Below are 13,225 nucleotides of genomic sequence, written 5' to 3'. Positions count from 1 at the left end.
AACCGATCGGTCTATAACTCCAAGTTTCTGCAAGGCTAACAGCACAGTTTTAGAATGTTTAGAACAGGGGCGGCCAACTCCAGTCCTCAAGGGCCACCACCAGGTCAGGTTTTCAGGATATCCCTGCTTCAGCACAGGTGGCTCAATCAGTGGCTCGGTCAATGGCTGGTCCACTCCTGTCCTCAAGGACCACCAACAGATCAGGGTTTACGGATATCCCTGCTTCAGCACAGGTGGTGCAGTCTTCAACTGAGTCACTGATTGAGCCACCTGTGCTGAAGCAGGGATATCCTGAAAACCTGATCTGTTGGTGGCACTTAAGGACTGGAGTTGTGCACCGCTGATCTAGGTTAATTTAGAAGCCGTTATGTGCGGTATAGTGATTGTAGATGAGACTTGGGAGGCATCCAGAGGGGGGAATAACATGGAAGTAAAACGTTGAACAGCTTTTACAGCCTAAAAACAGCGCAGTCACGGTAGAGATGCGTAAACCTTGCCCTTTTTGAGTCTTGGAAAATGCCGCAGTTTTGTCAATTTGTTAGTGATCCGCAAATCATGAAGGCCATGTGCATTGCAATGTCCTTTCCTATGCTAATTTGCTGAAATTGCTGGGCTCACTTAATGCCGAGACTATAAGTAAGGGCACACACACATCTCACGGGCTATATTTTACCGAAAGCTTACGCATTATTAGCCCTTTGGGGCGTGGCGAAACATTTCGCAGGGAATCAAATTTGGGGAACAAAATGCTTTAAAATGTCGCAAATTCATTTTTAGACAATTTTGCACATTTCCAAGTCGCGCACAGAAGGAAAGATGAACATTTTGCAGGTTTCCAATAAATATGAAAACGTTGATCAGAGCTTTATAAATAGTGGCATTAATCATCAAGATTGGGTCCATTCAACACAATCTGTGCCATTAATTCAGTTTCAGCAATGCATGGAGCTTTTAAATGGCTCTGACAAGTGAACGATCAATTTAGACTACTGCAAGAGGTCTGAAATACTCCATACAAGGTAAACCGTGGTCAGCTACGTGGGAACATACCTTCCATTTTGTCCATGATTTATGTCCCTTTCAGTCTCGCAATCTGATCATTTTAGCCTGTTGATTGAGAGAGAGATGCAGCAGTACATATATTTATTTATTTTTCAAATACAATGACAGCATTTATCTCTGAGTGATGCTGAGGGAAGCGGTTCTTCATTCCCAGCTGTCAGCGGACTCATACGTTGTAAACTACGTCTTTGCTGCGAAGTATAATAGCTCTTTACTCGTGTTCTCCTTTGTGTTTTTTTCTGTTTGGGGGGTTTGAATCAGATCTCTACGTCGCCGCATCTTGATTATACTCGGGTGGTATTGTCAAACATCACTTTCTAGCAGCTTTTTATTCCTGACGTTTTGTTTAATCAAAATGTCTCTGTCCCCGTTCACAGTTTTGAGAAAGGGTACAGAATGCGAGGATGGAAGAAACGTGGTTTCTTAAAGTGGGAAGTAACGGCAGATTTTGCGGACTGAAACTGCAGTGCCATTTATTGCGTTAATCACGTTTTCCTACACTAGACCACCATTGACTTTTTATAGTCTCCATTTTGACCCAGGGGCTGCAAACTCCCTGTCCTTAATGGCCACAAGCAGGCCAGGTATTAGGGATATCCCTGCTTCAGCACAGTTGGCTAATCTGTATCTGTCATAATAGCCCTTGAGGACACTGGAGTTGGTCACCCCCGCTTTAACCCTTTGAGTGCCCCATGTTGTAGGCCCTACTGCATCATGGGTTTTCAACTGGTTTTCTAGGTGAGATTGCGTTCTGCGCTCCGGGGGAACACTAAATGCGATCTGGCAAAGTCCTCCTCCCCTCACATGATCACTCTGGTGCAAAATATATTAACTCTTCTGTTTCCAATGGGTCATTCAGCACACCGACTACTCTGGCAGCAAAGAGTACATCACAGGGGATACATCTTAACAAAATGACTTTGGAATCCAATGAAATCAAAGCCCAGATGTTATTTTATGAGAATTGCATTGTTGGTGCCTAAAGCAAACAATTAGATCTGGAAACCATCCATTTTTATTAATAGGATAATTATGATGTTTGATCCATGAAATTTCAATTCTTCTAATCACTCCTCTTGTTAATAGAAATAAAATGTCTCTTCCTATTCTAACATATGACAAACTCTTCAGAAAACATTTTTCTGTAGGACTAGTTTGAAATAATCTCCCTCAACGAGTCAACAATAGGAATTGTAGCATTCTGGTTGTGTCCTTAAACCGGTTGGTGCACCCAGCTGCTGTAGTCGTTATATGTAGTGGGGAGATTAATGGAGATAAATAAGCTAGGAGATGGTCTTCCATAAGCCAGTTTTTCTTTGTGGGAGGTAACGTCACAGTCATCGGTACAAGCTACGAGAGAGAGCCCTTCTCAAGTGTTTTTTTTATTTTTATCTTGCAGATGCAGATCTATTTCTACAACCCTGATGACTTCGACAGTTTCGGAGCAGCTATTTTGGAAAAGAGGTTGATAGCAGCAATGTCTGTGTTCTTTCAGGTAAGCGGAGTGTAACCGATGCCCATCAAAGCAAAGGTCTATCGTATTTCAAAACAAACTCCACTCTAACGCTGTTCTCTGTCCTATTACCAAGAGGAGGAAGTCTTCTATTGGTAGTGGGACCAAGGACACGCCTTACATACGCAGTCCATGCAACTTTCCTCAGGGGTGACGCTACTGAAGGAGGTGCCACACCCACACAAGCTTTATTTTATTAAGTTACACGTCCTCAAAATTCCAACATGGTGATTTTAAAGAACTTCAAATTCCATGTAAATTACACATAATAGGAACTGATCAAAACTTAAATCCAACTTCTACCTCGATTTTTAAAGGAGCAATCCAAGCGGGCGATTTTGTTTTTGTTTTTTGCAAAAAAATAAATAAATATAGGATTGAAGCTCTGTTGTTGAACCCCATTCATTTCAGCTACAGGGCCCCCCTACTTCTGGAGATACTTTCTGGAGATAGGGGGTGCAGCTAGCAGGGTTCGTGTAATGGAGTTTCAAAACTCCCACCCCCTGTGGGCCAATAGAAAGCCTTGATGTCATCCGATGCGGCTTCCTATTGGCTAGCCCGCGTGACACAGTAGCTTTAAACTTTGCCGACATACCAGCACCCCCTTAGAAGAGGCCTGTATCTCAGGAAGCAGTTAGTGCCCGGTGCTGAAATGAATGGGGTTCAGCTCTGGAGGCCCCCTGCTTCAAACCGATGTTAATAAAACAGTAATTTAAAAGAAAAGCATGAATTGCTCTTTTAAGAACAGAAATATGAATGTACAGGCATTTGCTTATTTTTTCATAATAGAGTTTGTTTTTTTCCCCCTGAAATTCACAGTTGTCACACTTCTGTTTGTTGTTCCATTTTCACTTTGTTAAATCTGACATCTTCTTTTGACGGCACACTATGTGTTGACACTGTTTGCAGTATGTTCTGGCACTGTCCCTCCTGATTATCATCCTGTGTATCCTCTTAGTTTTGCTGCTTCTCACATTTCTTCTGGTGTTCCTGAGATCTGTTATTACTGCCTGTCCTTTCTCCTTTTCAAAAGTGTGTTTTTTTTTTTTTTTTTATTGCATTTTCCGTTTGACTGGATAAGAAACTGATGGGGGTGATGGTGGTGACGTCAATGCCACTGCACCGAGCACCCTGCGGTTAGAGGCACTGCGCTCACAAAAATTCAACTGATTGCCGGGGGAGAGCGAGGGGGCCTCTGTAACTCTCCTACCTTCGCCAAGTCGTCCTGCAGGGTCCCTCCTCATGGCACCGTGGCGTCAAATGGTGCCGCGTTGCCATGACAACGTGACACCATGCACTGTCACATTGCTATGACAATGTGACGCTCTGTGGTGCCGCGTTGCCATGACCACGCAATGCCATTCGACGACGGAGAAGGTAAGAGGCCCTGCAGGATTCCCAGCCAGTCCTGAAGAAAGTGATGAACATGCAACAAACACAGTCTTTCTCCTTGTGCGCTTAACATGCATGCTGGATTGTGCCCATATCATGAGGTATTCATTATATTAATAAATCTGGCAAATCCTAGGCTCATTTTAGTTGTAGGATTCCTTAAAAATACATGAATTGTTTTTGGAAGGTGAAACCATTGACCATGCCTAGTTTTGTGTGTGTTCCGAACATCATGTTATTTGGGTCAAAATCTGGGTTTTAAGAAATCGGGCGTAAGAATTCTTCTGACTGCAGAAATAAACGAAACCCGTCTTTTTTTGTATGTGTGTATCCTGAAGGGGATCTGTAAATACTAGAGGGTGTGGCCAGGAAGGTATTCCAGAATTGTGTAGAGTTACTAATTATGAGGATATCATGGGTCTGACGAATATTCACAAGAATTACTGATTAGTCTTTGTGACAGTTGCGATTAAAGATATATATCTATATATATATTGTGACAGATTGAGGGCAGACATTCATTTGATGTACCTTACGTAGGTGAAATTTGAGTCGCTAGGTAGCTGTGTGTATTAACCCTGGTCACATATACAAGACATGTGCTCTCAGGAATCCCCCACAAGCCTGTTTGTATTTGCATTCTGAGCATGTCCTGCCTTTGTGTTTAAAAAAATAAGTTTTTAGTTAAAATGAATGAATCTCTATATTCGGAGGGTACTTTTAGACCGCGCTAGACTCTTGGGGGAGCTTCATTTTAAACTCCCGGGATTTACTGTTTCAAATGCTTCTATGTCCTACACGAAGCATAAGGTTTTAAAAATAAAGGCCACTTTGGAAAGGACAAGAAAGAGATCTCTCAAAGTATAAAAATGGCGGTCAGCGCGGTCTGCTGCTTTTAATACGGTCGGACAGCGTGGGTACAGCAGCGCTTCAGTCTCTTACATGTTCCCTTACTTATTGCTTTCCCTTACACAGAATAGTAGTTGTTACAGTGGACAAGTAGCAAAAGGTGGCACTGTGTGCTCATTTGCATGTCACTTCCCACAATCCCTAGCTGCAGTGGAAGCATTGTATGTGAAGAGATGATGGGGAACGGCAGGGTTGCAGACCTGTCTGAGACATGTGAATGTGCTCACAAGGGATATTTTGTATTTGCGGTACAGAATAGCAGGGGTGAGAGTAGCCTGAAAATCGGGGTGTGACCAGACGACAGCCTGTAAACTGTTATAGGCTTGTTTAATGAATATGCTTGTTAGGACTGCCAATGAATGCAGTGCGTTACAGGCATACCCGCATTAACGTACGCAATGGGACCGGAGCATGTATGTAAAGCAAAAATGTACTTAAAGTGAAGCACTATCTTTTCCCCACTTATCGATGCATGTACTGTACTGCAATAGTCATATACGTGCATAACTGATGTAAATAACGCATTTGTAACAGGCTCCATAGTCTCCCCGCTTGCGCACAGCTTCGGTACAGGTAGGGAGCTGGTATTGCTGTTCAGGACGTGCTAACAGGCGCATGCGTGAGCTGCCGTTTGCCTATTGGGCGATATGTCCTTACTCCGAGTGTACTTAAAGTGAGTGTCCTTAAACCGGGGTATGCCTGGGTTTTACAATCACATTGTTAGAAAAACGGTCACATAGATCATGGGTGCTCAACTCCAGTCCTCAAGCCCCCCACCCCCCCAAACAGGTCAGGTTGTAAGGATATCCCAGCTTCAGCACAAGTGGCCCAATCAGTGGCTCAGTCTTCAACGGCACCACCTGTGCTGAAGCTGGGATATCCTTAAAACGTAACCTGTTGGGGTGTGGGGGGGGCTTGAGGACTGGAGTTGAGCCCCCCTGCAGTATAGGAATTTACTTTCCTAATACTACCTTCCACAGGTACGGTCCTTAAATGGGACTTCTGTTCGGCAGTTCTGCTGCTTTACAAGTAGTTTCATTTAGTTTAAAAAAATAAATAATAATCTGAAGGCAACATGTACAACGACATTTTGTGCTCGCCTCTCATTACACACTTACTTGTGAAGTTGTCCTGGAGTTTCTGTTTTATATGTTGGACTTGAGACATGCTGATATTAGGGTGATATATGCAGAAACCGTTTAATATGGCTTTTATTGGCTCAAGTCACGGCGACATTGAATATTTAACAGCGTTCTTTCTTCAGTGTAAATTGCCTCTAAACCAGTAGAGAAGTTTTCATTATATTGCAACTAGCAAGTTATAGACTTTGCTTCTCCTTTATTTTGGTATTTCACAAGTAGCCATTTGTTATTGGAAATCACAATGAACAGGTCAGACTCACCAATGGGGAACCTCGGTTCTAGGCATTAATTTGGCTTAAAAGCTTGTGTTTCTAAGTCATAAAAATTATATTGAAACCTGTCTATAGTAAGAAAGACTGTTACTTCAACCCAAACTCATAATCCCATTGTTTCTATGCCAACCCGCATTTAATGTTCTTATACTGTATATGCGTATATGCGCTCAGACAGACACACACACACACACACACACACACACACACACAAAACGTGCACACATACATATACACACACATACACACACATACACATACATATATGTATATATACACCTACAAAAAATAATAATATATATATTAAAAAAAACGAATAGACTATACCATTCTGTGGCTAACCAAATGCTTTTATTTGTGGCGCAAATAAAAGCATTTCGTTAGTCACAGAACGGTGTTGTCTATTTGTTTTTGATTATTAATCCTGGCTAACACGGTACAGATACGTGTGTGTGTGTGTGTGTGTGTGTGTGTGTGTGTATGTGTGTGTGTCTATATATATATATATATATATATATATATATATATATATATATATATATATATATAAATAATATTTGAGCCGACAGAAATAATAATGGGAAACAGTTACCAGCATTGTGCATGTAACTCTCAGGCTGCTCTCCAAATTGTACTCAAATACTAGCTGAGAGTTGACAAAAGCCCTCTCGGGACAACTCACTCAGTGAAGTCGGTTTACTGTAGCCCTAGATCTGCAGTCTTTTATCAGCAACAGGCATTCCCCTTTGGATAAAAGAACTGCTTCTTTCATTCAGGGGTACGTGTGCGAGATATTCTTCAGTAAGCTGTCAGATGTCTAACCTTTAAATAAAATCTATGTTAAAATGTAGCATTCTCCAATTAATTGGTACATGTGTGTGTTTTATAACACAAACCATGAATACACTGATCTCTGAATTTTTTGGTGTGTAGCTTGTCTTTAATTACATGTGTCTGCCTATAAACATCTCACCTTGTCTCGTTAAATAACAATGTAGCCTGACTGGTAACAAGGGGCTATATTTCTAAAGAAGCCTTTTCTTAGGATGTCTAAGCTGAAAATGAACGGCCAGTGTGTTGAAGGACAGAAGCATGTTTTATTGAAAGATCAAAATAGAGTATTTTGTGTTAATGTACAGTCGGTTTGAGAAGACACTGCCCAGGTCTCTTAGATCTGTACTTGTGATGGTTTTAAAACACCGCTTAGGAATCTTCATAGGACAAAAGTGCCTCACAAAAGCAACGGCTTTCTTTTTCTATAGACTGTCTGTAGACTTTAGTAGTTAAAATGTTACATCTGTTTTAAGAGTTACAATAAGATGGTTGTGAGATTTACCCAAGATGGACTCGTGCATACATGTGTTTTTTTCTTTTCTTCCTCAAATTAGTTATGTAGTATTAAATAATACTTACTACTTTTTTATTTTGTAATTCAACTCTTAAATTTTTTTAAAAATAAGTTTTAATATACTGAGTATCCTCTGGTTTCTATAGCAGGTTTTAGCCTGCCTCCCACGCTTTGCAAGAGCTGTGACAATTTCCTGTTGGTGATCATGTGTTACAAATGTTCCCAGCCGTTTGATCTGCAAACTGTAACAATAGATAATGTGACCTTGGTAATATGAGGGTACATTGTAGCTGCCGAGTTACACTGACTGAAGGATTGATTGGAACTGAAAGGCGGCCATTTAGTGATCCCTGGGAAACAGGATCTTTGCAGATCGATCATGGGAGAACAAATCGATCAGCAGCTCTAGGTAATTCATTTTCAATAAAGGTAATTAAAATTAAAGGTTGGATATATTAAAACAAAGAAAGATTATTTTTATTTTCTTTAAAGTGCCACTTTGCCTATTTAATCCTATTAAAAAAAGCTTCTGCCACTCACAAATAGTGTAGTTTCTGAATGAAATTATGGAATGGAAATTGATGGCACCACAAGCTGATAACTAGTGGATTTTTTTAGTCATCTGTGTAGAGTATAGATTTCAGTATATAGTTGAAGGGGATGATCGCTCTAGAACTATATGAAAAGGTACTATACAAAGGTAAATAACAGAGCATCACTGCAAAGCTGGGGATAGAACTCCCAAGACACCTGTTAGTTGTGTGCTCACGTGAATTGGTTAATTGTTAGACAGTTGAAACGTTAAACCTAATTGTTATAAAGTCAGTTACGATATAGTAAAACCACCCCGGTGTTTTTTCCCTTCACTTTGCGCATTCAGAATCACTTAATTTTGTTTCTGTGTTGCTACACAAGTGTATGGCACGGTTCCATTATTATAGTCTCGAGCTTCTATCATTACATTTTGGATTTGGCATATTCCCATCTCCTGTATTCATTTGGCATCAGCGAGTGCTGGGAACCCCCTTGTTCTTTGATATTTTTTGGCGGTATTAGGGTCCTCCCTGTTCCCTTGAGCACCCTGCGGCTATTATCATTCGCTTTTCTGAGTGCTGTCTATCTCTTTATTTTGTAAGATATTAAAACATTTTTATTCAAATAATCTAAAATAAATGATACATAAAGTACATCCATGGGGAGGAGGAGAGGATAGTATACAGTATAAAAGGATTGTAGATATCCTTATCCAATAGAGTCCTATACCGATTGGTATATAATATGGAATTGTGTCTTTAATACAGATGTGTGTGTATATAGAGGAAAGAAAAATGTAACCGGGTGATCCTGTAGGTGCTGGGTATTTCTTACAAAACTGTATAATGCAACCAATACATAAAGCAAGTGTTGTTACCCAAATATATGGTGTACCAAGGTACAGTGAGATTACTTAAACGTAGATACCTCAAATTTAATAACGTGAATATAACCTTCACCAAAGAAATGTGAGCAAACAATAATAGTAATAATATTATATGTGAGGGGAAAAGATAGCAGCTCTAAACCCTTCAGATGGACCGTCCACTGGTCCCAAAGTAGTATGTCGTCTTCCAGGTAAGGGGAGCGCTCCCCTTACCTGGAGGACCTGTGTATATATAGAGGCTGGTAGTAATATAAACTAAGTAAATACTGATGGTATGTATGATAAGTATTGATAGATAGATATACCAATTCACCTAAAAATACTAGTGCAGATTAAATACATTGGATACAAGTCCCAGAATATTGGAGCTTTCCCAAGGGAGCGCTCTCTTGCTTCCTTGAGCACTCCCTCGAGAGAGCTCCAATTGGAGTGAAACATACACTGGGACCAATTGCGTGTGACGTCAGACATCACGGGGAGTGGAGTAATAATGAGAAGTGGTCCCTTTTGTAGACACTATGCTGAGCACAAAAATGCTCTGAATTATAGAACTACACAGAAGTAAGAGTATAGCTCTCTATATACGGAGATCAGATTTGAGCACTGGGGCATTTCAGAGCATATTAGGCAAGCCGCTATCAGCCAGCTCTCCGCCACCTACTCACATTGCACTATAATTGCATCCAATATCTTGGGATTAGTGTCCAATGTATGATTTATGCACCAGTACTCTCAGGATTACCAGGCATATGCATATGAATTAGAGCTAGCTTCACTGGGCAGTAGTCTGGGACCACTTTGGTACTGACTGAGGCAATATCTGCAGGCACTTGTGCTGAGCACAGGCATATCCTTCAAGCACTATATTATACAAGGTTTAAAAGGATCTATCTACTGTATTGCCAGCCCTGTATATTAGGAAAATAGCTCATTAGCAATGTATACCTTTGAGATATTGGGACCACTTCTGAATACTAGTGCACTTGTGAGACATTAAGCATACTGCTTGCAGCCAGCTCTGTAACCAATCCATCCACGTTGGACTATAATCGCAGGCAATATCCTGAGACTTGTGTCCAATGTATTTAAAGTGCACTAGTATTTTTTTTAGGTTAATAGGTATATCTATCACAACCTATCCTATATATACTATCAGTATCAACCTAGTCCACCAGCCTCTATACAGTATACTGTATACACATTTGTATGAAGGACACTTATTCCTATATTATCTACCCCTCAGTATAGGACACTATTGATACTGATATCTATTATCCCAGTATAAACTATTCTCACCTTCCTCCCTCTCCCCTCCCCACCCCCACATACTTTATATACAATTCATTTGATATTATTGTGAATAAATGATTTCAAATATCTTTATAACTGTAATGTTATAACAATTGGGTTTAACGTTTCAGCTGTCCTGAACCATTAACCAGTTGAAGTGTGCACACAACGAAGAGGTTGTCTTGGGAGCTGTATCCCCAGCTTTGCAGTTTTGTTACATTTCAGTGTGGCCCTAATTATACTCCAATAGTTATTGAAAATGACCACATCAGGGTTCATTATTTATTAACTGCTGCTTGAATGAAAAGGTTTTTTTTGTGTGTGAACAGAACATCTTCCTTGAATTGCAGCCTTGTTTAATATAGTTTAATTGTGTTTATAAGCCGTGTTTCGTTTAAAATCTGAGTCTTTATCATGTAGGGGGGGGGGGAAAGTTTGACTTTTGTAACATACGTTAATGATGCCCAGATTTTGATTTGGATCCTCGGAAGACTATAAACGTATCCAAGTTATCATTGTGCTACAGTAATGAATCCCTCTGCTCTTGGTTAGGCTGCACATTGCGTCTCACGACGTTTTAAGGGTTTACGTTAGCCGGCACCAGGGAGTGGGAATCTGAAGATGTCGTCTTTCACAATGAAAGCATGATATACAGTAATTACACCGACACTGGGACAAAGTTATCAATATTCTCTTTATGCTGGAGGTACGCTCAGTGGCCTTACAGATGGTACATCTAGAGGCTGGGTAAACCATTGTTAGAGGGTGTTTTAGATGCATCAGCGCATCACATTTAGTTGAATTCATTTTTTAATATTAACCCAGATTCTAGGCATTAAACAATGATGGGATAAATAGAGGAGCGGTGATTCTCCAAATGCATTCTTATGAATATGACTGAAAACATCAGAGGAACACTGCTTCCGTGTACATCAGTCTCTCTTTTTTATTTTTAAAGTTTAGCAAAGGTATTTTATGGCCATGTAACATTCCTGAGAGTTTTATCTTTGTCACCAATTGCATTCTTCTTTAGAACAACGGTGCTCGACTTCTAGTGCTATAATGCATATAAGTAAGGCCTGGGACCCGCTGCGCCCGGCTGCGCGGGCGGCTGCACGGGCTTTCCCCACACGCAGGGGAATCCTCCCGTGCCGGTCCCGGTCCCCCCTGGCTGCACAGCTCGCTACACGCTGTGACGCGTCAGCCGCTAGGGGATACAAGAGAATTGTAATTCCTAGCATCGACGCGTCACGTGGTGTGGCTGTGAGCCAATGAGGAGGGGAGGCTTCGGGAGGAGGAGAGGCTTCGGGGAGCGGGGAGGAGTGTGGAGGGAAAGCAGCGTGAGTGCCTGTCTGTGTTTGTGTATGTGTATGTGTGTGCCTGAGTGCGTGAGTGCCTGTGTGTGTGTTTGTGTGAGAGTGCCTGCGTGTGTGTGTATGAGTCCCTGTGTGTGTATGAGTGCCTGTGTGTGTGTGTATGAGTGCCTGCGTCTGTGTGTGTATGAGTCCCTGTGTGTGTATGAGTGCGCGTGTGCGTGTGTGTGTGTGTGTGTATGAGTGCCTGCCTGCGTGTGTGTGTGTGTGTGTATGAGTGCCTGCGTGTGTGTGTGTATGAGTCCCTGTGTGTGTATGAGTGTGTATGAGTGTGTGTGTGTGTGTGTGTGTATGAGTGCCTGCGTGTGTGTGTGTATGAGTCCCTGTGTGTGTATGAGTGCCTGTGTGTGTGTGTGTGTATGAGTGCCTGCGTGTGTGTGTGTGTTGCTTTTAATTAAAAACCATCAGCAGCCCGAGCCCGTGGAGGGAGGGAGGGGGGGGAGTAGCGGGTCCCTCCGCTCAAGCCACGCCCCCCTCCCGCTCAAGCCTCCCACTCCCGCCCACCTCCCGCTCCGGCTCCCACTCCCTACAGACCGCATATCGCGGTCTGTGTATGTCAGCGCCCCGCCTGTCTGCAGTGCGGGAGCGCTGACGGAGGGAGCGGGGCCTTAGCCTAAGACTCGTCTTAAAGGAGCAAATAATGCCCTTTACAAATGTGTGTGTGTGTGTGTGTGTGTATAATTGAAGCAGGGGGTCTCCGCAGCTGAGCCCCATTAATTGCAGCTCTGCGGAGCCCCTGCTTCCCGAGATTAGACACCCCCTTTGGTGGTGTATCTCAGCAAAGTTTAACGCTCCCGTGTCACGTGGGCCAATAGGAAGCCAGCCCTGCAGACATCAAGGCTTCCTACTGGCCCACAGGGTGCGGGAGCTTTGTAAGCGGCCATTATGTGATCCCTGCTACCGGCGAAGCTACCGGAACCCCCTACGGAGGTCTGTTTCTCCGGAAGTAGGGGGTCCTTGGAGCTGAAATGAATGGGATTCGGCTCCGGTAACCCCCTGCTTCAGTCCTACGTTAAAAATAAAAAATTGCGATACGAATGGCATACTTGGATTGCCTCTTTAATCGTTCCCCTTAGTAAGGGTTTGGCAGGCACAGTTGGTGATAACAGGTGTGACAAAGCCTGGAAAATAGGTTGGCATATTTTCTGTGATACAGGAAAGGCTTCCTAAGGAATAAATGGCTGCTCTGTAACTTGCTGCCAGAGCACCCGTGCCAAAACTCTGCATTGGGAACAGACTACACTCCATGCAGATTTGAATTTAATGCTTACAGGGAAAAGAGTAGTACATGAACAAGACATATATATTTGTGGAGTTAAAGATTTGATTTAACATTTCTCTGCATGACTTATTCAAAACACATTAAAATGTAGTCCTGCTATGCCTTAATGCTGCAAAGAATGATCCAAGGTGGCGAAAACATTGGAGCCTGGTTTTTAAAAGGTTTTCTCCATAACCGCGGCTGCATGAGTATCTGACACAAGAAATACAAAGCAGTAATGAT

General features: G+C 42.1%; 1 protein-coding gene across 6 annotated transcripts in view; it reads left to right on the top strand.

Annotated features, from left to right (window-relative positions):
* The window catches only part of PTPRG (protein tyrosine phosphatase receptor type G), a 386,148-nt gene that overhangs the window by 240,377 nt on the left and 132,546 nt on the right, over positions 1 to 13,225 (top strand). For all 6 annotated transcript variants that reach the window (XM_075574780.1, XM_075574781.1, XM_075574782.1 and 3 more), the window contains one exon: positions 2,462 to 2,557. In XM_075574780.1, the coding sequence (XP_075430895.1) occupies positions 2,462 to 2,557 (96 nt within the window). The remainder of the gene's footprint in view (positions 1 to 2,461; positions 2,558 to 13,225) is intronic.

This window comes from Ascaphus truei, chromosome 17, assembly GCF_040206685.1.
Source record: "Ascaphus truei isolate aAscTru1 chromosome 17, aAscTru1.hap1, whole genome shotgun sequence".
Classification (NCBI taxonomy): Eukaryota; Metazoa; Chordata; class Amphibia; order Anura; family Ascaphidae; genus Ascaphus; species Ascaphus truei.
This window is presented reverse-complemented; position numbering and strand designations above follow the sequence as displayed.